Source organism: Coturnix japonica, unplaced genomic scaffold (assembly GCF_054131305.1).
Source record: "Coturnix japonica strain WE unplaced genomic scaffold, WE-NBRP24 Scf072, whole genome shotgun sequence".
In the NCBI taxonomy this organism is placed as follows: domain Eukaryota; kingdom Metazoa; phylum Chordata; class Aves; order Galliformes; family Phasianidae; genus Coturnix; species Coturnix japonica.
Window position 1 is genome coordinate 270526 of NW_028188975.1, and position 27103 is coordinate 297628.

Consider the following 27103-nt stretch of genomic DNA (forward strand, 5'->3'; position numbering starts at 1 on the left):
ATAGCGCTGTCCCTATGCCACCATTGGGATCTAGAGGGGGTCTGCTGCCCCATAGCGCTGTCCCTATGCCACCATTGGTGTCTATAGGGGTCTGCTGCCCCATAGCACTGTCCCTATGCCACTATTGGGGTCTATAGAGGGTCTGCTGCCCCATAGCGCTGTCCCTATGCCACCATTGGGGTCTATAGGGGGTCTGCTGCCCCATAGCGCTGTCCCTATGCCACCATTGGGATCTAGAGGGGGTCTGCTGCCCCATAGCGCTGTCCCTATGCCACCATTGGGGTCTATAGGGGTCTGCTGCCCCATAGCACTGTCCCTATGCCACTATTGGGGTCTATAGGGGGTCTGCTGCCCCATAGCACTGTCCCTATGCCACTATTGGGGTCTATAGGGGGTCTGCTGCCCCATAGCACTGTCCCTATGCCACTATTGGGGTCTATAGGGGGTCTGCTACCCCATAGCGCTGTCCCTATGCCACCATTGGGGTCTATAGGGGTCTGCTGCCCCATAGCACTGTCCCTATGCCACTATTGGGGTCTATAGGGGGTCTGCTACCCCATAGCGCTGTCCCTATGCCACTATTGGGGTCTATAGGGGGTCTGCTGCCCCATAGCGCTGTCCCTATGCCACTATTGGGGTCTATAGGGGGTCTGCTACCCCATAGCACTGTCCCTATGCCACTATTGGGGTCTATAGGGGGTCTGCTGCCCCATAGCGCTGTCCCTATGCCACCATTGGGGTCTATAGGGGGTCTGCTGCCCCATAGCGCTGTCCCTATGCCACCATTGGGGTCTATAGGGGGTCTGCTGCCCCATAGCACTGTCCCTATGCCACCATTGGGGTCCCTGTTATGTTCTGGTCCCACATATGCTGCTTATGGGGTAGCCTTTATGGGGCAGTATTTAAGGGTTAGCACTCATGGGGCAGTACTTATGGGGCTGTACTTACTTATGGGGCAGCACTTGTGGGGCAGTACTTACTTATGGGGCAGCACTTACTTATGGGGCAGCACTTATGGGGCAGTACTTACTTATAGGGCAGCACTTATGGGGCAGTACTTATGGGTCAGTACTTACTTACGGGGCAGCACTTACTTTGGATCCCAATGTGTTCTGTGCCATGCATTGGTGCTGCAGCAGCTCCATGCATGCCCTGCACCATTCCCACCCCGCAGTGCCTGCGCGAGGCTGTGGCCGAGCACCGCCCTCTGGTTGCGAAGCTGCAGCGCGTGGCTGCGCAGCTGCAGGAGCTCAGCCCCGAGCATGCGGCGCCACTGCAGCAGCGCTGCAAGGAGGCAGAGGAGCAGTACAGCTGCATCCGGCAGCGCATGCAGCAGGCGGCTGTGATGCTGGAGGATGCGCTGCCACGTTACGGACAGGTACAATGCAGCAATGCAGCTCTGCAGCCCTGGGGTTGCATGTGACAACCGCATTGGAGCTGCGTTGTCCCAGGATATAGCCTGCAATGGTTGCATTGGAGCCGCATTGTGTCTCCTGCAGCTGAGCGAGCGCATGGATCTGCTGCGGGGGTGCCTGGAGCGGCTGCAGGGGCGGCTGCAGGGCTGCCCACCGCTGCTGGGGGATGCGGCGCAGCTGCGGGAGCGGCTGCGGGAGAACGGGGCGGCCGTGGCGGAGCTGCAGCAGATGGGGGCTGCGCTGCAGGCGGTGCAGGAGCAATGCGACGAGCTGCGGGACAGCATGCAGCAAGCTGGATGCAACGCTGCAGCCAAGGGTAGGGCAGCAATGCAGGGGGGGAACAAACCAACATACCCCTGCAACATTGGGGTCCTTTGGGGGTTTGATGCCCCATAGCGCTGCCCATATGCCACCATTGGGTCCCTATAGGATCTGGTCCCTCTGCCCCACAGCTCTATCCCCCATATTGGGTCCCTATAGGATCTGGTCCCTCTGCCCCACAGCTCTATCCCCCCATTGGGTCCCTATAGGATCTGGTCCTTCTGCCCCACAGCTCTATCCCCCCATTGGGTCCCTATAGGATCTGGTCCTTCTGCCCCCCATCTCTATCCCCCATATTGGGTCCCTATAGGATCTGGTCCCTCTGCCCCACAGCTCCACCCCCCCCATTGGGTCCCTATAGGATCTGGTCCCTCTGCCCCACAGCTCTATCCCCCCATTGGGTCCCTATAGGATCTGGTCCCTCTGCCCCACAGCTCCACCCCCCCCATTGGGTCCCTATAGGATCTGGTCCCTCTGCCCCACAGCTCTATCCCCCCATTGGGTCCCTATAGGATCTGGTCCCTCTGCCCCCCATCTCTATCCCCCCCATTGTGTCCCTATAGGATCTGGTCCTACAACCCCACAGCTCTATCCCCCCATTGTGTCCCTATAGGATCTGGTCCTACAACCCCACAGCTCTATCCCCCCATTGGGTCCCTATAGGATCTGGTCCCTCTGCCCCACAGCTCTATCCCCCATATTGGGTCCCTATAGGATCTGGTCCCTCTGCCCCACAGCTCCACCCCCCCCATTGGGTCCCTATAGGATCTGGTCCCTCTGCCCCACAGCTCTATCCCCCCATTGGGTCCCTATAGGATCTGGTCCCTCTGCCCCATAGCTCCATCTCCCCCATTGCTGTCCCAACGTGCCCCATTGCTCCCCATAGCGCTGCAGGATCGCGCGTTGCAGCTGCGGTCGCAGTGGGATTCGCTGCGGGTGGACGCGGATGCGGCGCAGCTGCGGCTGCAGGAGCTGCATGCGACGGCCGAACGCTTCTGGGGCGGAGCTGCGGAGCTGGCGCTCACCTTGGCCGACACGCAGCAGATGCTGCTGCGCATGGAATGCAACGCGGGGGGGGAACCCGATGGAATCAGAGCCAGGCTGCAGTCTGTGCAGGTATGCAGGGGGGGACATGCAGATCTGCATGGCGTGCAGGGGGAGACATGCAGCTGTGCGTTAGATACAGGGAGAGCCATGCAGATGTGCATGGCATGCATGGGGGGGGATCCGTGCAGGTGTGCATGGTGTTCTTGGTGTGCAGGGGGAGATGTGCAGCGGTGCATGGCGTGCAGATCTGCATGGTGTGCAGCTGGGCATGGTGTGCAGGGGGAGCCATGCCGATCTGCATGGCATGCAGGGAGATCCGTGCAGGTGTGCATGGTGTGCAGGGGGAGACATGCAGCTGTGCATTACATGCAGGGGGAGCCATGCAGATATGCATTACATGCAGGGAGAGCCATGCAGGTGTGCATGGTGTGCAGGGGGAGCCATGCAGATCTGCATGGCATGCAGGGGGATCCGTGCAGGTGTGCATGGTGTGCAGGGGGAGACATGCAGCTGTGCATTACATGCAGGGAGAGCTGTGTAGCTGGGCATTATGTGCAGGGGGAGCCATGCAGATATGCATTACATGCAGGGAGAGCCATGCAGGTGTGCATGGTGCGCAGGTGAAGCCATGCAGTTATGCATGGCATGCAGGGGGATCCGTGCAGGTGTGCATGGTGTGCTTGGTGTGCAGGGGGAGACATGCAGCTGTGCATGGTGTGCAGGGGTAGGAATGCAGATCTGCATGGTGTGCAGCTGTGCATGGTGTGCAGGGGTAGGAATGCAGATCTGCATGGTGTGCAGCTGGGCATGGTGTGCAGGGGGAGCCATGCCGATCTGCATGGCATGCAGGGAGATCCGTGCAGGTGTGCATGGTGTGCAGGGGGAGACATGCAGCTGTGCATTACATGCAGGGGGAGCCGTGTAGCTGGGCATTATGTGCAGGGGGAGCCATGCAGATATGCATTACATGCAGGGAGAGCCATGCAGGTGTGCATGGTGTGCAGGGGAAGCCATGCAGTTATGCATGGCATGCAGGGGGATCCGTGCAGGTGTGCATGGTGTTCTTGGTGTGCAGGGGGAGATGTGCATCGGTGCATGGCGTGCAGATCTGCATGGTGTGCAGCTGGGCATGGTGTGCAGGGGGAGCCATGCTGATCTGCATGGCATGCAGGGGGATCCGTGCAGGTGTGCATGGTGTGCAGGGCAAGATATGCAGCTGTGCATTACATGCAGGGGGAGCTGTGTAGCTGGGCATTATGTGCGGGGGAGCCATGCAGATATGCATTACATGCAGGGAGAGCCATGCAGGTGTGCATGGTGTGCTTGGTGTGCAGGGGGAGACGTGCAGCTGTGCATGGCATGCAGGGGGATCTGTGCAGGTGTGCATGGTGTTTGGGGGGAGATGTGCAGCTGGGTATTACCTGCAGCTGTGCATTAGATACCGGGGGAGCCATGCAGATGTGCATGGTGTGCAGGGGGAGCCATGCAGATCTGCATGGCATGCATGGGGGGGATCCGTGCAGGTGTGCATGGTGTACAGGGGGAGAGATGCAGCTGTGCATTACATGCAGGGGGATCCATAGAGTGCCATAGGGATCTATAGGGTAACATTGGGACCCATAGGGTGCCATAGGGATCCATAGGGATCTATAAGGTGCCATAGGGATCTATAGGGTTCTATAGGGTGCCATAGGGATCCATAGGGATCTATAGGGTGACATTGGGTGCCATAGGGATCCATAGGGATCTATAGGGTGACATTGGGACCCATAGGGTGCCATAGGGATTCATAGTGTGCCATAGGGATCCATAGGGTGCCATTGGGATCCATAGGGATCTATAGGGTTCTATAGGGTGCCATAGGGACCCATAGGGTGCCATAGGGATCCATAGAGTGCCATAGGGATCCGTAGGGTGCCATTGGGATCCATAGGGACCCATAGGGTTCTATAGGGTGCCATATGGTCCAATAGGGTGCCATAGGGATCTATAGGGACCCATAGGGATCTCTAGGTTTATATAGGGTGCCACAGGGATCCATAGGGTGCCATAGGGATCTATAGGGATCTATAGGGTGCCATAGGGATCTATAGGGTTCTATAGGGTGCCACAGGAATCCATGGGGATCTATAGGGTGCCATAGGGATCTACAGGGATCCATAGGGTGCCATAGGGATCTGTAGGGTTCTATAGGGTGCCATAGAGATCCATGGGGATCCATAGGGTTCCATAGGGATCCATAGGGTGTCATAGGGATCTATAGGGTGACATCGGGACCCATAGGGTGCCATAGGGATCCATAGGGTGCCATAGGATCTATAGGGTGCCATAGGAATCCATAGGGATCTATAGGGTGCCATAGGGATCTATAGGGTTCTATAGGGTGCCATAGGAATCCATGGGGATCTATAGGGTGCCATAGGGATCTACAGGGATCCATAGGGTGCCATAGGGATCTATAGGGTTCTATAGGGTGCCATAGGGATCCATGGGGATCCATAGGGTGCCATAGGGATCCATAGGGATCTATAGGGTGCCATAGGGATCTACAGGGATCCATAGGGTGCCATAGGGATCTGTAGGGTTCTATAGGGTGCCATAGGGATCCATGGGGATCCATAGGGTTCCATAGGGATCCATAGGGTGCCATAGGGATCTATAGGGTGACATCGGGACCCATAGGGTGCCATAGGGATCCATAGGGATCTATAGGGATCCATAGGGTGCCATAGGATCTATAGGGTGCCATAGGGATCCATAGGGATCTATAGGGTGCCATAGGGATCTATAGGGTTCTATAGGGTGCCATAGGAATCCATGGGGATCTATAGGGTGCCATAGGGATCTACAGGGATCCATAGGGTGCCATAGGGATCTGTAGGGTTCTATAGGGTGCCATAGAGATCCATGGGGATCCATAGGGTTCCATAGGGATCCATAGGGTGTCATAGGGATCTATAGGGTGACATCGGGACCCATAGGGTGCCATAGGGATCCATAGGGATCTATAGGGATCCATAGGGTGCCATAGGATCTATAGGGTGCCATAGGAATCCATAGGGATCTATAGGGTGCCATAGGGATCTATAGGGTTCTATAGGGTGCCATAGGAATCCATGGGGATCTATAGGGTGCCATAGGGATCTACAGGGATCCATAGGGTGCCATAGGGATCTATAGGGTTCTATAGGGTGCCATAGGGATCCATGGGGATCCATAGGGTGCCATAGGGATCCATAGGGATCTATAGGGTGCCATAGGGATCTACAGGGATCCATAGGGTGCCATAGGGATCTGTAGGGTTCTATAGGGTGCCATAGGGATCCATGGGGATCCATAGGGTTCCATAGGGATCCATAGGGTGCCATAGGGATCTATAGGGTGACATCGGGACCCATAGGGTGCCATAGGGATCCATAGGGATCTATAGGGATCCATAGGGTGCCATAGGATCTATAGGGTGCCATAGGGATCCATAGGGATCTATAGGGTGCCATAGGGATCTATAGGGTTCTATAGGGTGCCATAGGAATCCATGGGGATCTATAGGGTGCCATAGGGATCTACAGGGATCCATAGGGTGCCATAGGGATCTATAGGGTTCTATAGGGTGCCATAGGGATCCATGGGGATCCATAGGGTGCCATAGGGATCTATAGGGTTCTATAGGGTGCCATAGGGATCCATGGGGATCCATAGGGTGCCATAGGGATCTATAGGGTTCTATAGGGTGCCATAGGGATCCATGGGGATCCATAGGGTGCCATAGGGATCTATAGGGTTCTATAGGGTGCCATAGGGATCCATGGGGATCCATAGGGTGCCATAGGGATCTATAGGGTTCTATAGGGTGCCATAGGGATCTATAGGGATCTATAGAGTGCCAAAGGGATATATAGGGTTCTATAGGGTGCCATAGGGATCCATAGGGTGCCATAGAGTTCTATAGGAATCCATAGGGTGCCATAGGGTGCCATAGGGTGCCATAAAGTTCTATAGGGATCCATAGGGATCTATAGGGTCAGCCCCCTCGTGCCCCCCAGGCGCTGCAGGAGGAGCTGGACGCGCTGCAGGCCGAGCTGCAGGAGCTGCGCTGCATCGGGGAGCAGCTGGTGGACGCATGCGGCGACGCAGCACAGGGCAGCGTCAGCAAGGGGGTGCAGGAGGTGAGTATTATGGGATGGGTGGGATGGGATGGGGTATATGGGATGTTATGGGATGTTATGGGATATTATGGGATGGGATGGGATATGATGTTATGGGGTGAGATGTTATGGGGTGGGGGGGGATATAGGGTCAGGTGGGATGGATATTATGGGATGGGTTGGGATGGGATGGGATGGGATGTGATATATGGGATATGGGATATGGGATATGGGATATGGGATATGGGATATGGGATATGGGATATGGGATATGGGATGGGATGGATGGGATATATGGGATGGGATGGATGGGATGTTATGGGATGGTGATATTATGGGGTGGGGGGGATATAGGATCAGATGGGATGGATATTATGGGATGGGTCTGGATGGGATATTATGGGATGGGATATTATAGGGTGGGATATTATGGGATGAGAATGGGATGGATGAGATGGGATATGGGATGGGATGGGATATGGGATATGGGATGGGATGGGATATGGGATATGGGATGGGATGGGATGGGATGGGATGGGATGGGATGGGATGGGATGGGATGGGATGGGATGGGATGGGATGGGATGGGATGGGATGGATGGGGTATTATGGGATGGGATGGGATGGGATGGGATGGGATGGGATGGGATGGATGGGGTATTATGGGATGGGATGGGATGGGATGGGATGGGATGGGATGGATGGGATGGGATTGAGATAGAATGGGATGGGGATGGGATGGGATATTATGGGATATTATGGGATGGGGTATTATGGGATGGGATATTATGGGATGGGATGGGATGGGATCCCCACCCAGCCCCCAGCCCCCTGACCTCGCCTAGCCCCACATGCCCAGCTTCCAGCCCATAGCCCCCCATAGCCCCCCATAGACCCCATTACCCCCCATAGCCCCCCATAGCCCCCCATAGAACCCATTACCCCCCATAGCCCTCCATAGACCCCATTACCCCCCATAGCCCCCCATAGCCCCCCATAGACCCCATTACCCCCCATAGCCCCCCATATCCCCCCATATCCCCCCATTACCCCCCATAGCCCCCCATAGCCCCCCATATCCCCCCATTACCCCCCATAGCCCCCCATAGCCCCCCATAGACCCCATTACCCCCCATAGCCCCCCATAGCCCCCCATATCCCCCCATATCCCCCCATATCCCCCCATTACCCCATTGTGACGCTGCGGCCGCAGCTGTGCTCGTCGTGGCGCAGCCTGCACAAGGTTTGGGCGCAGCTGTGCAGCCGCCTGCAGGAAACGCTGCAGCAGGAGACGGGCTACAGGGACAGCGTGACGGTGGGTACGGGGATGGGACCCATTAACCCCATTAACCCCATTGCACCCCATTGCACCCCATTACACCCATTGCCCCCATTACCCCCATTACACCCCATTACACCCATTGCCCCCATTACCCCCATTACCCCATTGCCCCCATTACCCCCATTACCCCCATGTCCCCATTACCCCCATTGCACCCCATTACACCCATTGCCCCCATTACCCCCATTACACCCCATTACACCCATTGCCCCCATTACCCCATTACCCCCATTACCCCCATTACCCCCATTACCCCCATTACCCCCATGTCCCCATTACACCCATTACCCCCATTACCCCCATTACCCCCATTACACCCCATTACCCCCATTACCCCCATTACCCCCATTACACCCCATTACACCCATTACACCCATTACCCCCATTACCCCCATTACCCCCATTACCCCCATTACACCCCATTACACCCATTGCCCCCATTACACCCCATTACACCCATTGCCCCCATTACCCCCATTACCCCATTACCCCCATTACCCCCATTACCCCATTACCCCCATTACCCCCATTACCCCATTACCCCCATTACCCCCACTGCCCCCATTACCCCCCATTGCCTCCATTACACCCCATTACACCCCATTACACCCATTACCCCCATTACCCCCATTACACCCCATTACACCCATTGCCCCCATTACCCCCATTACCCCATTGCCCCCATTACCCCCATTACCCCCATGTCCCCATTACCACCATTACCCCATTACCCCCATTACCCCCATTACCCCATTACCCCCATTACCCCCACTGCCCCCATTGCCCCCCATTGCCCCCCATTGCCACCATTGCCCCCATTGCCCCCATTGCCCTCATTACCCCCATTGCCCCTTATTGCCCCCCCTTGACCCTATTGAATCCCCCATGACCCCATTGAGCCTCCTATGACCCCTCAGAGCCCCCCATTGCCCCACTGACTCCCCCACAACCCCATTGAGCCCCATTACCCCCATTGACTCCCCTAGGACCCCATTGAGACCCCTATGACCCCATAGCCACCCTATGACCCCATAGACTCCCCTGTGAACCCATTGTCCCCCATATCCCCCCACCTGACTCCCATATGACCCCATTGAGCCCCTCCAGGACCCCATTGACTCCCTCTCGACCCCATTGAGTCCCCTATGACCCCACTGAGCCCCCATGACCCCATTGAGCCCCCCATGACCCCATTGACTCTCTCTTGACCCCATTGAGCCCCATATGACCCCACTGAGCCCCCCATGACCCCATTGACTCCCTCTCAACCCCATTGAGCCCCATATGACCCCATTGAGCCCCCCATGACCCCATTTACTCCCTCTCTACCCCATTGAGCCCCATATGACCCCATTGAGCCCCCCATGACCCCATTGACTCCCTTGGGACCCCATTGAGCCTCCTATGACCCCATTGATCCCCCCATGACCCCATTGACTCCCTCTCGACCCCATTGAGCCCCATATGACTCTATTGAGCCCCCCATGACCCCACTGACTCTCTCTTGACCCCATTGAGCCCCATATGACCCCATTGAGCCCCCCATGACCCCATTGACTCCCTCTTGACCCCATTGAGCCCCCCATGACCCCATTGACTCCCTCTCGACCCCATTGAGCCCCCCATGACCCCACTGACTCTCTCTTGACCCCATTGAGCCCCCTATGACCCCACTGATTCCCCCTTGCCCCCATTGAGTCCCCATTGCCCCCATTGGTTGCATTGCAGCGCCTGTCGCAGTGGTTGGATGCGGTGGAGCTGCGCATGGCCGACGAGTTCCTGATCGGAGCCGACCCCGACGTCATGCAGCAGCAGCTGCAGGAACTCAAGGTGTGCATCCCATAATATCCCATATATCCCATAATACCCCATAATATACCATATATCCCATATATGCCGTATATCCCATATATCCCATAATATCCCATATATCCCATATATGCCGTATATCCCATATATCCTATATATCCCATATATCCCATATATCCCATATATCCCATATATCCTATATATCCCATATATCCTATATATCCCATATATCCCATATATCCCATATATCCCATATATCCTATATATCCCATATATCCCATATATCCCATATATCCCATATATCCCATATATCCCATATATCCTATATATCCCATATATCCCATATATCCCATATATCCTATATATCCCATATATCCCATATATCCCATATATCCCATATATCCCATATATCCCATATATCCCATATACCCCCATATACCCCCATATACCCCCATATATCCCATATATCCCATATACCCCCATATACCCCCATATACCCCCATATACCCCCATATACCCCCATATAACCCCATATAACCCCCATAACCCCATACACCCCATAACCCCATATACCCCCAATAACTCAATATACCCCATAACCCCATATAACCCCATATACCCCCATATATCCCCATATAACCCCATATAACCCCATAACCCCATATAACCCCATATAACCCCATATATCCCCATATAACCCCATATAACCCCATATACCCCCATATAACCCCATATACCCCCATATAACCCCATATAACCCCATATAACCCCATAACCCCATATACCCCCATATAACCCCATATAACCCCATATACCCCCCATATACCCCCATATATCCCCATATAACCCCATATAACCCCATATAACCCCATAACCCCAAATACCCCCATATAACCCCATATAACCCCATATAACCCCATATACCCCCATATACCCCCATATATCCCCATATAACCCCATATAACCCCATATAGCCCCATATAACCCCATATACCCCCATATAACCCCATATAACCCCATATAACCCCATATACCCCCATATACCCCCATATACCCCCATATAACCCCATATAACCCCATATAACCCCATATAACCCCATATAACCCCATATACCCCCATATAACCCCATATAACCCCATATAACCCCATATAACCCCATATAACCCCATATAACCCCATATACCCCCATATAACCCCATATACCCCCATATAACCCCATATACCCCCATATACCCCCCTATAACCCCATATACCCCCATATAACCCCATATAACCCCATATACCCCCATATAACCCCATATAACCCCATATACCCCCATATAACCCCATATAACCCCATATACCCCCATATACCCCCATATACCCCCATATAACCCCATATACCCCCATATAACCCCATATAACCCCATATAACCCCATATACCCCCATATAACCCCATATAACCCCATATACCCCCATATACCCCATATAACCCCATATACCCCCATATACCCCCATATAACCCCATATACCCCCATATACCCTCATATACCGCCATATACCCCCATATACCCCCATACCCCCCCTGTCCCGTTGCAGTGCCTGCAGCAGTCGGTGTCAGAGCGCTGCATTGCTGCTGAGCTGCTGCAGCCCGCAGGGGGTCGCAATGCAGCACAGCCCCCCCCACAGCTGCAGGAAATGCGACAGCGCTGGGAGCAGCTGCAACTGCTCATAGCGGGCAGACAGGTGGGAATAGGGGATATGGGGGGATATGGGGTTATATGGGGTTATATGGGGTTATGGGGTGTATATGGGGTGGATATGGGGTGTATATGGGGTGTATATGGGGGGTATATGGGGTGTATATGGGGGGTATATGGGGTGTATATGGGGGGTATATGGGGTTATGGGGGGTATATGGGGTGGATATGGGGCTATGGGGGCTATATGGGGTGTATATGGGGTTATGGGGGGTATATGGGGTTATGGGGGGTGTATGGGATGTATATGGGGCTATGGGGTGGATATGGGATTATGGGGTGTATATGGGCTGTATATGGGCTGTATATGGGGTTATGGGGTTATGGGGTATATATGGGGTGTATATTGGGTTATGGGGATATATGGGGTGTATATGGGGGGTATATGGGGGGTATATGGGGTGTATATGGGGTTATGGGGAATATGGGGTGTATATGGGGTGTATATGGAGTTATGGGGTGTATATGGGGTGTATATGGGGTGTATATGGGGTGTATATGGGGTTATGGGGTTATGGGGGGTATATGGGATTATGGGGTGCATATGGGGTGTATATGGGATGTATATGGGGTGTATATGGGGTGTATATGGGGGGTATATGGGGTGTATATGGGGGGTATATGGGGTTATGGGGGGTATATGGGGTTATGGGGTGTATATGGGGTTATATGGGGTGTATATGGGGTGTATATGGGGTGTATATGGGGGGTATATGGGGGGTATATGGGGTGTATATGGGTTATGGGGGGTATATGGGGTTATGGGGTGTATATGGGGTGTATATGGGGGGTATATGGGGGTTATGGGGTGTATATGGGGTGTATATGGGGTGTATATGGGGTGTATATGGGAGGTATATGGGGTTATGGGGTGTATATGGGGTGTATATGGGGTGTATATGGGGTGTATATGGGGGGTATATGGGGTGTATATGGGGGTATATGGGGTTATGGGGTGTATATGGGGTGTATATGGGGTGTATATGGGAGGTATATGGGGTTATGGGGTGTATATGGGGTGTATATGGGGTGTATATGGGGTGTATATGGGGTGTATATGGGGGGTATATGGGGGTATATGGGGTGTATATGGGGTTATGGGGGGTATATGGGGTTATGGGGTGTATATGGGGTGTATATGGGGGTATATGGGGTTATGGGGTGTATATGGGGGGTATATGGGGTGTATATGGGGTTATGGGGGGTATATGGGGTTATGGGGTGTATATGGGGGGTATATGGGGGGTATATGGGGTGTATATGGGGTGTATATGGGGTGTATATGGGGTGTATATGGGGTGTATATGGGAGGTATATAGGGTTATGGGGTGTATATGGGGTGTATATGGGGTGTATATGGGGTGTATATGGGGGGTATATGGGGTTATTGGGTGTATATGGGGTGTATATGGGGTGTATATGGGGAGGTATATGGGGTTATGGGTGTAATGGGTGTATATGGGGGGTATATGGGGATATATGGGGTGTATATGGGGGGTATATGGGGTTATGGGGTGTATATGGGGTGTATATGGGGTGTATATGGGGTGTATATGGGGGGTATATGGGGGGTATATGGGGTGTATATGGGGTTATGGGGGGTATATGGGGTTATGGGGTGTATATGGGGTGTATATGGGAGGTATATGGGGTTATGGGGTGTATACGGGGTGTATATGGGGTGTATATGGAAGGTATATGGGGTTATGGGGTGTATATGGGGTGTATATGGGGTGTATATGGGGTGTATATGGGGTGTATATGGGGGGCAATGGGGTCATAGGGGGGCTATGGGGAGTCTATGGGGGCAATGGGGATTCAATGGGGTTCTGCGAGATTCAATGGGGGCAACGGGTTCAAGGGGAATCAATGGGGTCATAGGGGGCTCAATGGGGTCATAGGGGTGCTATGGGGGGATATGGGGTCATAGGGGAGTCAATGGGGTCATGGGAGGCACGATGGAGTCAAGGGGGAGTCAATGGGGTCATAGGGAGTCAAAGGGGTCATGGGGGGCTATGGGGTCATAGGGGGCTCAATGGGGTCCCAGGGTAGTCAATGGGGTCATAGGGGGCTCAATGGGGTCATAGGGTGGCTATGGGGGGCAATGGGGGCAATGGGGAGTCTATGGGGTCATAGGGGGACTATTGGGGCTATGGGGGCTATGGGGGAGTCAATGGGGTCATAGGGGGGCTATGGGGTCATGGGGGGCTCAATGGGGTCATAGGGGGGCTATGGGGGGCAATGGAGCCATGGGGGAGTCAATGGGGTCATGGGGGGGCTATGGGGAGCAATGGGGGAGTCAATGGGGTCATGGGGGGGCTATGGGGAGCAATGGGGGCAATGAGGAGTCTATGGGGTCATGGGGGGCTCAATGGGGTCATAGGGGGGTTATGAGGGGCAATAGGGACAATGGGGAGTCTACGGGGTCATAGGGGGGCTATGAGGGGTCAGTGGAGCTCAATGGGGTCAGTGGAGCTCAATGGGGTCAGTGGAGATCAATGGGGTCATGGGGGGCTTAATGAGGTCATAGGGGGCTCAATGGGGTCACAGGGGAGTCAATGGGGTCATAGGGGGCTCAATGGGGTCATAGGGTGGCTATGGGGGGCAATGGGGGCAATGGGGAGTCTATGGGGTCATAGGGGAACTATTGGGGCTATGGGGGCTATGAGGGAGTCAATGGAGTCATAGGGGGTTATGGGGTCATGGGGGGCTCAATGGGGTCATGGGGGGGCTATGGGGAGCAATGGGGGAGTCAATGGGGTCATAGGGGGGCTATGGGGGGCAATGGGGGCAATGAGGAGTCTATGGGGTCATGGGGGGGCTATGGGGAGCAATGGGGGCAATGAGGAGTCTATGGGGTCATGGGGGGCTCAATGGGGCCATAGGGGGGCTATGAGGGGTCAGTGGAGCTCAATGGGGTCAGTGGAGCTCAATGGGGTCATGGGGGGCTTAATGAGGTCATAGGGGGCTCACTGGGGTCACAGGGGAGTCTATGGGGTGATAGGGGGCTCAATGGGATCATAGGGTGGCTATGGGGGTAATGGGGGCAATGGGGAGTCTATGGGGTCATGGGGGGCTCACTGGGGTCAGTGGGGGCCATGGGGGGCTCAATGGGGGGCTATGGGGGGCTATGAAGGCTATGGGGGCTATGGGTAGTCAATGGGGTCGTGGGGGGCAATGGGGTCACAGGGGAGTCAATGGGGTCGTGGGGACTCAATGGGGTCATAGAGAGTCAGTGGGGTTGTGGGGGAGTTAATAGGGGCAACGGGTCCCAGGGGAGTCAGTGGGGTCATAGGGGGCTCAGTGGGGTCATAGGGGAGTTCATGGGGTCATAGGGGAGTTCATGGGGTCATAGGGGGCTCAGTGGGGTCATGGGGGTCTGTGGGGACAATAAGGGGGCAATGGGGTCATAGGGGGCTCAATGGGGTCATAGGGGGGCTCTGGGGGGCAATGGGGCCATGGGGGGCTCAGTGGGGTCATGGGGGTCTGTGGGGACAATAGGGGGCAATGGGGTCATAGGGGGCTCAATGGGGTCATAGGGGGGCTCTGGGGGGCAATGGGGCCATGGGGGGCTCAGTGGGGTCATGGGGGGCTCTGAGGGGTCATAGGGGGCTCAATGGGGCCGTGGGAACTCAGTGAGGTTATGGGGGAGTCAGTGGGATCATGGGGTCTCAATGAAGTTGTGGGGGATTCAATGGGTCCCAGTGGGTCTCAATGGGTCTCAATGGGTCCCAGTGGGTCTTAGTGGGTCTCAATGGGTCTCAGTGGGTCTCAGTGGGTCTCAGTGAGTCCCAGTGGATCTCAGTGGGTCTCAATGTGTCTCAGTGGATCTCAATAGGTCTCAGTGGGTCTCAATGGGTCTCAGTGGGTCCCAGTGGGTCTCAGTGGGTCTCAATTGGTCTCAGTGGGTTCCAATAGGTCTCAATGGGTCGTTATGGGTCTCAGTGGGTCATTATGGGTCTCAAGGGGTCGCTGTGGGTCTCAGTGGGTCTCAATGGGTCTCAGTGTGTCTCTGTGGGTCGCTGTGGGTCACAAGCCCCCCTTGCCCCCCCCCATTGCAGCACCAGCTGGAGGCTGCGCTGCTGGGGCTGGGTCAGTTCCAGCAGCAGCTGTCGGCGCTGCTGCAGTGGCTGTCGCACACGGCGGAGCAGCTGCGGAGCTGCACGGAGCCATGCAGCGACCTGCAGAGCTGCGAGGTGGAGATGGCCAAGCACAGGGTGAGCACACGGCTGCGGGGCGTGCATGCGACGTGGTGCTGTAATGTGTGGTTGCAATGCATGTGAGCGATGTGTGGCTGCAGTGCATGGCTGCAATGCATGGGGCGATGTGTGGCTGCAATGCGGTGCTGCGGTGCATGGCTGCAATGCACGGGAGCGGTGTATGGCTGCAATGCGTGGCTGCAATACATGGGAGCAGTGTGCGGCTGCATTGCACAGGAGCAATGTGTGGCTGCAGTGCATGGCTGCAATGCACGGGAGCGGTGTATGGCTGCAATGCGTGGCTGCAATACATGGGAGCAGTGTGCGGCTGCATTGCACGGGAGCAATGTATGGCTGCAATGCATGGCTGCAATGCATGGGGCAATGTGTGGCTGCAATGCGGTGCTGCGGTGCATTACTGTATTGCGTGGGAGCGGTGTGAGGCTGCAATGCATGGCTGCAATGCATGAGAGTGATGTGCTGCTGCAATGTGTTGTTGCACTACACGGCTGTATTGCATGGGAGCGATGTGTGGCTGCATTGCACGGGAGCAATGTGTGGCTGCAGTGCATGGCTGCAATGCATGGGGCAATGTGTGGCTGCAATGTGTTGCTGCAGTGCATGGCTGCAATGCACGGGAGCTGTGTATGGCTGCAATACATGGGAGCAGTGTGCGGCTGCATTGCACAGGAGCGATGTGTGGCTGCAGTGCATTGCTGCAATGCACAGGGCGATGTGTGGCTGCAATGCGGTGCTGCGGTGCATGGCTGCAATGCACGGGAGCGGTGTATGGCTGCAATACATGGGAGCAGTGTGCGGCTGCATTGCACAGGAGCAATGTGTGGCTGCAATGCATGGGGCAATGTGTGGCTGCAATGCGGTGCTGCAGTGCATGGCTGCAATGCACGGGAGCGATGTATGGCTGCAATGCGTGGCTGCAATACATGGGAGCAGTGTGCGGCTGCATTGCACAGGAGCAATATGTGGCTGCAGTGCATGGCTGCAATGCACGGCAGCGGCGTGTGGCTGCAATGTGTTGCTGCAGTGCGTGGCTGCAATGCACGAGAGCGGTGTATGGCTGCAATACGTGGCTGCAATACATGGGAGCAGCGTGCGGCTGCATTGCACGGGAGCAATGCATGGCTGCAATGCGTGGGGCAATGTGTGGCTGCAATGCGGTGCTGCGGTGCATTACTGTATTGCGTGGGAGCGGTGTGAGGCTGCAATGCATGGCTGCAATGCATGAGAGTGATGTGCTGCTGCAATGTGTTGTTGCACTGCATGGCTGTATTGCATGGGAGCGATGTGTGGCTGCATTGCACGGGAGCAATGTGTGGCTGCAGTGCATTGCTGCATTGCACAGGAGCAATGTGTGGCTGCACTGCATGGCTGCAATGCGTGGGGCAATGTGTGGCTGCAATGCGGTGCTGCGGTGCACTGCACTGATGCATGGCTGCAATGCATGGGAGTGATACGTGCTTTTAATGTGTTGCTGCAATGCATGGGTTCTCTGTGCGGCTTCAATGCATTGCTGTAGTGCATGGCTGTGCTGCGTGGCTGTAATGTGCTGCTGTAGTGCATGGCTGCAGTGCATGAATGCAATGTGTTGCTGCAGGGCACAGGTGTGCTGCATGGTGCAATGTGCAGATGCAGCGTGGTGCTGCAGTGCGTGACTGCAATGCATGATGCAATGCATTTCTGCAATGGGTTGCTGTAGTGCATGGCTGTGCTGCATGACTGCAATGTGTTGCTGCAATGCGTAGCTGTGCCATGCAGCTGCAATGCGATGCTTCAGTGCACAGCTGCAATGCATGGATGCAGCGCACGGGGGGGGGGGGGGGGGGGGGGGGGGGTGGGGGTGGTGGTGGTGGTGATGAGTGACTGCAGTGCATTGCTGCAGTGCATGGCTTTAGTGCACAGGTGCATTGCATGGCTGCGCTGCATGGCCATACTACATGGGCACACTGCATGGCTGCATTGCACAGCCACGTTTGCTCAGCTGTGTTTGCATGGGCGCATTCCAGTGGCTGCACTGCACGGCTGCATCGCTCAGCTGTGTTGCATTGCTGCATTGTATGGGTGCATTGCACTGCTGTATTGCATGCCTGCATTGCGGTGCTGCACTGTACGGCTTCATCGTATGTCTGGATTGCATGGCTGCATCATTCAGCTGTACTGCATGACTGCATTTCATGGCTGCGCTGCATGGCTGCTCTGCTCAGCTGCACTGTATGGCTGCATTGTATGGCTGCATTGCTCAGCTGCATTACATGGCTGCACCACTCAGCTGTATTGCATGACTGCATTGCAGTGCTGCACATGGCCGCATTGCGATGCTGTATTGCAGCACTGCACTGTACAGCTGCACTGCAGTGCTGCATATGGCCGCATTGCAACACTGCATTGCATGGCCACATTGCAGTGCTGCATCGCATGCAGCCGGTGCAGCTGCAGGCACTGAGCTGCAGTGCTGCCGCCGCAGGTGCTGCAGAACGACGTGCAGTCCCATGCTCGCAGCGTGCAGGCGGTGAGCGACGCCGGGCAGGGGCTGCTGCAATGCAGCGCAGGGGACGGAGCCGAGGGGCTGCAGCGCAACCTGCAGGAGCTGCAGCAGCTGTGGGACAGCGTCTGCGCCGAGAGCGAGCGGAGGCAGCTGCAGCTGCAGCGCAACCTGGACCGAGTGCAGGATGCGACGGCGCAGCTGACGGAGCTGCTGCAGTGGCTGGAGGGCGTGGAGGTGCAGCTGTGCGGCTGCAGGATGCGGAGCATGGATCCCAAATGCATCAAGGAGGAGCTCGAGGCGCATCTGGTGAGATATGGGGGGGGAACCCCATTAAAACCCCATTAGATCCGCAGCCCAGCCCATCCCATAATATCCCATCCCATAATATCCCACAATATCTCATAATATCCCATAATATCCAACCTCATCCCATATATCCCATAATATCCCATAATATCCCATCCATTCCATAACATCCCATAATATCCCATCCCATAAAACCCCATCCCATAACATCCCATAATATCCCATCCATCCCATCCCATATATCCCATAATATCCCATCCCAAAACATCCCATAATATCCCATATATCCCATATATCCCCTAGTATCTCATAATATCCCATAATATCCCACAATATCCCATAATATCCCATAATATCCCATAACATCCCAATACAAACATCCCATAACATCCCATAATATCCCATAATATCCCATCCCATCCCAAAACATCCCATAATATCCCATATATCCCATATATCCCCTAGTATCTCATAATATCCCATAATATCCCACAATATCCCATAATATCCCAATACATCCCATAACATCCCAATACAAACATCCCATAACATCCCATAATATCCCATAATATCCCATAATATCCCGTAACATCCCATAATATCCCATAATATCCCGATACAAACATCCCATAACATCCCAATACATCCCATAACATCCCATAACATCCCATAATATCCCACCCCATCCTACCCCTGGTTGCACTCATGCATCGCTGCATTGCTGCATTGCCCCATCATTGCATGGGTACATGGTCACACCGCTGCACTGTTGCATTGCCGCATTGCTGCAGCATTGTTGTATGGGCACACGGTCACAATGCTGCATTTTTGTTGCTCTGTTGCATTGCTGCACGGGCACATGCTGCAAAAGTGCATCGTTGCAGCATTGCTGCACGTGTGTATGGGTGCACCACTGTGCTGTCGCTGCATTGGTGCATTGTCGCAGCATTGCATGGGCACGCTGTTGCATCGCTGCACTGTTGCTGTGCATTATTGACCGGGCATGCAGCCGCATTGTTGTTGCATCGTTGCATTGCGCGCATGGCTGCATTGGTGCACTGCTGTGGCACTGCATGGGCACGTGGATGCATTGCCGCATCACTGCTGCACTGCTGCATGGGCACATGGGCGCATCGCCGCAATGTTGCATGGGCGCACTGCTGCACTGCTGCTGCACTGTGCTGTTGCTGCATTGCTGCATGTGCGCCTGGTTGCATTGCTGCATGGGTGCGTGGTTGCATCGCCGCATTGTCGCTGCATTGTTGTCTTGCTGCAGGAGCTGTGCAGGGCCCTGGATTCCAAGCAGGCTGATTACTGCAGTGTCCGGGAGCAGCTGCAGCGGTTGCAGAGCTGCAGCCCCGCAGTGCAGCCGTGCAGCACCCAGCACCAACTGCGGCTCCTGGAGCACAAGTGGGACAGCGTGCAGCAACAGGCGCAGCACAGGAAGGTGGGGGGGGGGAGATGTGGGGCTGGATGAGATGTGTGGGGCTGGGATCAATGTGTGGGGCTGGGATCAATGTGTGGGGCTGGGATCTTTGGATCTATGGGGCTGGGATCCATGGGTATGTGGGGCTGGATGTGTGGGGCTGGGATCGATGTGTGTGGCTGGGATCTGTGGGGCTGGATGTGTGTGGCTGGGATCTTTGGATCTATGGGGCTGGATGTGTGGGGCTGGATGTGTGGGGCTGGGATCTTTGGATCTATGGGGCTGGGATGTGTGGGGCTGAGTTGTGTGGGGCTGGGATCCATGGGTATGTGGGGCTGGATGTGTGGGGCTGGGATCGATGTGTGGGGCTGGGATCTGTGGGGCTGGGATGTGTGTGGCTGGGATCTTTGGATCTGTGGGGCTGGGATGTGTGGGGCTGGACATGATGTGTGGGGCTGAGATCTATGGATATATGGGGCTGGATGTGTGGGGCTGGGATGTGTAGATGTGTGGGGCTGGATGTGTGGGGCTGGGATGTGTGGATGTGTGGGGCTGGGATCTGTAGATGTGTGGGGCTGGATGTGTGGGGCTGGGATGTGTGGATGTGTGGGGCTGGATGTGTGTGGCTGGGATCTGTGGGGCTGGATGTGTGGGGCTGGGATCTTTGGATCTATGGGGCTGGATGTGTGGGACTGGATGTGTGGGGCTGGGATCTTTGGATCTATGGGGCTGGGATGTGTGGGGCTGAGTTGTGTGGGGCTGGGATCCATGGGTATGTGGGGCTGGATGTGTGGGGCTGGGATCGATGTGTGGGGCTGGATGTGTGGGGCTGGGATGTGTGTGGCTGGGATCTTTGGATCTGTGGGGCTGGGATGTGTGGGGCTGGACATGATGTGTGGGGCTGAGATCTTTGGATATATGGGGCTGGATGTGTGGGGCTGGGATGTGTAGATGTGTGGGGCTGGATGTGTGGGGCTGGGATGTGTAGATGTGTGGGGCTGGATGTGTGGGGCTGGGATGTGTGGATGTGTGGGGCTGGGATCTGTAGATGTGTGGGGCTGGATGTGTGTGGCTGGGATCTGTGGGGCTGGATGTGTGTGGCTGGGATCTTTGGATCTATGGGGCTGGATGTGTGGGGCTGGATGTGTGGGGCTGGGATCTTTGGATCTATGGGGCTGGGATGTGTGGGGCTGAGTTGTGTGGGGCTGGGATCCGTGGATATGCGGGGCTGGATGTGATGTGTGGGGCTGGATCCATGGATATATGGGGCTGGGATCTTTGGATATATGGGGCTGGGATCTGTGGGGCTGGATGTGATGTATGGGGCTGGGATGTGTGGGGCTGGATCCATGGATCTATGGGGCTGGGATGTGTGGGGCTGGGATCCATGGATGTGTGGGGCTGGATGTGATGTGTGGGGCTGGATGTGATGTGTGGGGCTGGATGTGATGTGTGGGGCTGGGATCTTTGGATCTATGGGGCTGGGATGTGATGTGTGGGGCTGGGATGTGTGGGGCTGGATCCATGGATCTATGGGGCTGGGATGTGTGGGGCTGGGATCCATGGATGTGTGGGGCTGGATGTGATGTGTGGGGCTGGATGTGATGTGTGGGGCTGGGATCTTTGGATCTATGGGGCTGGGATGTGATGTGTGGGGCTGGATGTGTGGGGCTGGGATTCATGGATCTATGGGGCTGGGATGTGTGGGGCTGAGGTTCATGAATGTATGGGGCTGGGATATGTGGGGCTAGATGTGATCTATGGGCTGGATGTGATCTATGGGGCTGGATGTGATCTATGGGGCTGGATGTGATCTATGGGGCTGGATGTGTGGGTCTGTGCCCGTTACCATCCCGCCCCACGTTGCCCCACTGCAGCAGCGGCTGCAGGAGGCGCAGTGTGTGAGCGCGGAGCTGCAGGAGCTGCAGCAGGAGCTGCATCGTTGGCTGCAGCGCAACGAGCCGCTGCTCAGCGAACAAACCGAGTTCGGGGTCAGCGTGAACAGCATCGACGCGCAGATCACGCAGCAGCAGGTACCGCATGGGGGGCAGGATGGGGGGCTGGGGAGCTGTGGGGCTGGGAAATGGGGGTCTGAGAACTGGGGGGCTATGGGACTGTGGGGATGTGGGGTTGGGGCTGTGGGGCTGGGAAGTGGAGGGATGTGGGGTTGGGAAATGGGGCTATGGGGCTATGGGGCTGTGGGGCTGGGAACTGGGGGGCTGTGGGGCTGGGAACTGGGGGGGCTGTGGGGCTGGGAACTGGGGGGGCTGTGGGGCTATGGGGCTGTGGGGCTGGGAATGGGGGGATGGGGGGCTGGAGCTGTGGGGCTGGGAAATGGGGCTGTGGGGCTGGGAATCAGGGGGATGTGGGGCTGGGAACTGGGGGGCAATGGGGCTGTGGGGCTGGGAAATGGGGATGTGGGGCTGGGAACTGTGGGGCTGGGGTTGTGGGGCTGGGAAGTGGGGGGCTATGGGGCTGTGGGGTTGTGGGGCTGAGAACTGGAACTGGGGGGCTATGGGGCTGGGAACTGTAGGGCTATGGGGCTATGGGGCTGTGGGGCTGGGAACCAGGAGGTTGTGGGGCTGGGGCCATGGGGCTGGGAATAGGGGGGCTATGGGGCTAAGGGGCGGTGGGGCTGGGAATGGGGGGATGTGGGGCTGGGACTCAGAGGGTTATGAGGCTGGGAAATGGGGGGCTATGGGGCTGGAGCTGTGAAGCTGGGAACTAAGGGGCTATGGGGCTGTGGGGCTGGGAACGGGGGGGCTATGGGGCTAAGGGGATGTGGGGCTGGGGCTGTGGGGCTGGGAAGTGGAGGGATGTGGGGCTGGGAAATGGGGCTATGGGGCTATGGGGCTGTGGGGCTGGGAATAGGGGGATGTGGGGCTGGGGCTGTGGGGCTGGGAACTAGGGGGGCTGTCGGGCTATGGGGCTGTGGGGCTGGGAATGGGGGGATGGGGGGCTGGAGCTGTGGGGCTGGGAAATGGGGCTGTGGGGCTGGGAATCAGGGGGATGTGGGGCTGGGAACTGGGGGGATGTGGGGCTGGGACTGGGAGGCAGTGGGGCTGGAGCCATGGGGCTGGGAACTGTGGGGCTATGGGGCTGTGGGACTGGGAACCAGGGGGCTATGGGGCTGGAGCTGTGGGGCTGGGAACAGGGGAGCTATGGGGCTAAGGGGATGTGGGGCTGGGGCTGTGGGGCTGGGAACCAGAAGGTTGTGGGTCTGGGGCCATGGGGCTGGGAATAGGGGGGCTATGGGGCTAAGGGGCCATGGGGCTGGGAAATGGGGATGTGGGGCTGTGAATTGGGGGCTGTGGGGCTGGGAAAAGGGGGGATGTGGGGCTGGGAAATGGGGGGCTGTGGGGCTGCAAACCAGGGGGATGTGGGGCTGGGGATGTGGGGCTGGGAGTCAGGGGGATGTGGGGCTGGGAACCAGGGGGCTATGGGGCTGGGAACTGGGGGGGCTGTGGGGCTGGGAATGGGGGGATGTGGGGCTGGGGCTATGGGGCTGTGGGGCTGGGAATGGGGGGATGTGGGGCTGGGGCTGTGGGGCTGGGAACTGGGGGGCTGTGGGGCTATGGGGCTGTGGGGCTGGGAATGGGGGGATGTGGGGCTGGAGCTGTGGGGCTGGGAATCAGGGGGATGTGGGGCTGGGAATCAAGGGGTTATGGGGCTGGGAAATGTGGGGATGTGGGGCTGGGAATTGGGGGCTGTGGGGCTGGGAAAAGGGGGTCTGAGAACTGGGGGGCTATGGGACTGTGGGGATGTGGGGCTGGGGCTGTGGGGCTGGGAAGTGGAGGGATGTGGGGTTGGGAAATGGGGCTATGGGGCTATGGGGCTGTGGGGCTGGGAACTGGGGGGCTGTGGGGCTGGGAACTGGGGGGGCTGTGGGGCTATGGGGCTGTGGGGCTGGGAATGGGGGGATGGGGGGCTGGAGCTGTGGGGCTGGGAAGTGGAGGGATGTGGGGCTGGGAAATGGGGCTATGGGGCTATGGGGCTGTGGGGCTGGGAATGGAGGGATGGGGGGCTGGAGCTGTGGGGCTGGGAAATGGGGCTGTGGGGCTGGGAATCAGGGGGATGTGGGGCTGGGAACTGGGGGGATGTGGGGATGTGGGGCTGGGAAATGGGGCTGTGGGGCTGGGAACTGTGGGGCTGGGGTTGTGGGGCTGGGAAGTGGGGGGCTATGGGGCTGTGGGGTTGTGGGGCTGAGAACTGGAACTGGGGGGCTATGGGGCTGGGAACTGTAGGGCTATGGGGCTATGGGGCTGTGGGGCTGGGAACCAGGAGGTTGTGGGGCTGGGGCCATGGGGCTGGGAATAGGGGGGCTATGGGGCTAAGGGGCGGTGGGGCTGGGAATGGGGGGATGTGGGGCTGGGACTCAGAGGGTTATGAGGCTGGGAAATGGGGGGCTATGGGGCTGGAGCTGTGAAGCTGGGAACTAAGGGGCTATGGGGCTGTGGGGCTGGGAACGGGGGGGCTATGGGGCTAAGGGGATGTGGGGCTGGGGCTGTGGGGCTGGGAAGTGGAGGGATGTGGGGCTGGGAAATGGGGCTATGGGGCTATGGGGCTGTGGGGCTGGGAATAGGGGGATGTGGGGCTGGGGCTGTGGGGCTGGGAACAGGGGGGCTGTGGGGCTGGGAACTGGGGGGGCTGTGGGGCTGGGAACTGGGGGGGCTGTGGGGCTGGGAATGGGGGGATGGGGGGCTGGAGCTGTGGGGCTGGGAACAGGGGGGCTGTGGGGCTGGGAACTGGGGGGGCTGTGAGGCTATGGGGCTATGGGGCTGGGAATGGGGGGATGTGGGCTATGGGGCTGTGGGGCTGGGAAATGGGGGTCTGAGAACTGGGGGGCTATGGGACTGTGGGGATGTGGGGCTGGGGCTGTGGGGCTGGGAAGTGGAGGGATGTGGGGTTGGGAAATGGGGCTATGGGGCTATGGGGCTGTGGGGCTGGGAACTGGGGGGCTGTGGGGCTGGGAACTGGGGGGGGCTGTGGGGCTATGGGGCTGTGGGGCTGGGAATGGGGGGATGGGGGGCTGGAGCTGTGGGGCTGGGAAATGGGGCTGTGGGGCTGGGAATCAGGGGGATGTGGGGCTGGGAACTGGGGGGATGTGGGGATGTGGGGCTGGGAAATGGGGCTGTGGGGCTGGGAACTGTGGGGCTGGGGTTGTGGGGCTGGGAAGTGGGGGGCTATGGGGTTGTGGGGCTGAGAACTGGAACTGGGGGGCTATGGGGCTGGGAACTGTAGGGCTATGGGGCTGGAGCTGTGGAGCTGGGAACTAGGGGGCTATGGGGCTGTGGGGCTGGGAACCAGGGGGCTATGGGGCTGGAGCTGTGGGGCTGGGAACAGGGGGGCTATGGGGCTAAGGGGATGTGGGGCTGGGGCTGTGGGGCTGGGAAGCGGAGGGATGTGGGGCTGGGAAATGGGGCTATGGGGCTATGGGGCTGTGGGGCTGGGAATAGGGGGATGTGGGGCTGGGGCTGTGGGGCTGGGAACTGGGGGGGCTGTGGGGCTATGGGGCTGTGGGGCTGGGAATGGGGGGATGGGGGGCTGGGGCTGTGGGGCTGGGAACTGGGGGGCTGTGGGGCTGGAGCTGTGGGGCTGGGAATCAGGGGGATGTGGGGCTGGGAAATGTGGGGATGTGGGGCTGGGAACCAGGGGGCTATGGGGCTAAGGGGCTGTGGGGCTGGGGCCATGGAGCTGGGAACTGGGGGGATGTGGGGCTGGGGCTATGGGACTATGGGGCTGGGAACCAGGGGGCTATGGGGCTGGGAACTGGGGGGGCTGTGGGGCTATGGGGCTGTGGGGCTGGGAATGGGGGGATGTGGGGCTGGGGCTGTGGGGCTGGGAAATGGGGCTGTGGGGCTGGGAATCAGGGGGATGTGGGGCTGGGAACTGGGGGGATGTGGGGATGTGGGGCTGGGAAATGGGGATGTGGGGCTGGGAACTGTGGGGCTGGGGTTGTGGGGCTGGGAAGTGGGGGGCTATGGGGCTGTGGGGTTGTGGGGCTGAGAACTGGAACTGGGGGGCTATGGGGCTGGGAACTGTAGGGCTATGGGGCTATGGGGCTGTGGGGCTGGGAACCAGGAGGTTGTGGGGCTGGGGCCATGGGGCTGGGAATAGGGGGGCTATGGGGCTAAGGGGTTGTGGGGCTGGGAATGGGGGGATGTGGGGCTGGGACTCAGAGGGTTATGAGGCTGGGAAATGGGGGGCTATGGGGCTGGAGCTGTGAAGCTGGGAACTAAGGGGCTATGGGGCTGTGGGGCTGGGAACGGGGGGGCTATGGGGCTAAGGGGATGTGGGGCTGGGGCTGTGGGGCTGGGAAGTGGAGGGATGTGGGGCTGGGAAATGGGGCTATGGGGCTATGGGGCTGTGGGGCTGGGAATAGGGGGATGTGGGGCTGGGGCTGTGGGGCTGGGAATGGGGGGATGGGGGGCTGGAGCTGTGGGGCTGGGAAATGGGGATGTGGGGCTGGGAACTGGGGGGATGTGGGGCTGGGACTGGGAGGCAGTGGGGCTGGAGCCATGGGGCTGGGAACTGTGGGGCTATGGGGCTGTGGGACTGGGAACCAGGGGGCTATGGGGCTGGAGCTGTGGGGCTGGGAACAGGGGAGCTATGGGGCTAAGGGGATGTGGGGCTGGGGCTGTGGGGCTGGGAACCAGAAGGTTGTGGGTCTGGGGCCATGGGGCTGGGAATAGGGGGGCTATGGGGCTAAGGGGCTATGGGGCTGGGAAATGGGGATGTGGGGCTGTGAATTGGGGGCTGTGGGGCTGGGAAAAGGGGGGATGTGGGGCTGGGAAATGGGGGGCTGTGGGGCTGCAAACCAGGGGGATGTGGGGCTGGGGATGTGGGGCT

General features: G+C 57.6%; 1 protein-coding gene across 1 annotated transcript in view; it reads left to right on the forward strand.

The window, feature by feature from the left end:
* LOC107310649 (microtubule-actin cross-linking factor 1, isoforms 6/7-like) overlaps window positions 1-27103 on the forward strand; it is an 82755-nt gene that overhangs the window by 14384 nt on the left and 41268 nt on the right. Inside the window, exons 11-21 of the mRNA XM_085533974.1 lie at window positions 1175-1378; window positions 1500-1731; window positions 2623-2852; window positions 6827-6949; window positions 8142-8243; window positions 9999-10100; window positions 11660-11806; window positions 15882-16037; window positions 18502-18828; window positions 20105-20275; window positions 22132-22287. Of these exons, the coding sequence (XP_085390100.1) occupies window positions 1175-1378; window positions 1500-1731; window positions 2623-2852; window positions 6827-6949; window positions 8142-8243; window positions 9999-10100; window positions 11660-11806; window positions 15882-16037; window positions 18502-18828; window positions 20105-20275; window positions 22132-22287 (1950 nt within the window). The remainder of the gene's footprint in view (window positions 1-1174; window positions 1379-1499; window positions 1732-2622; window positions 2853-6826; window positions 6950-8141; window positions 8244-9998; window positions 10101-11659; window positions 11807-15881; window positions 16038-18501; window positions 18829-20104; window positions 20276-22131; window positions 22288-27103) is intronic.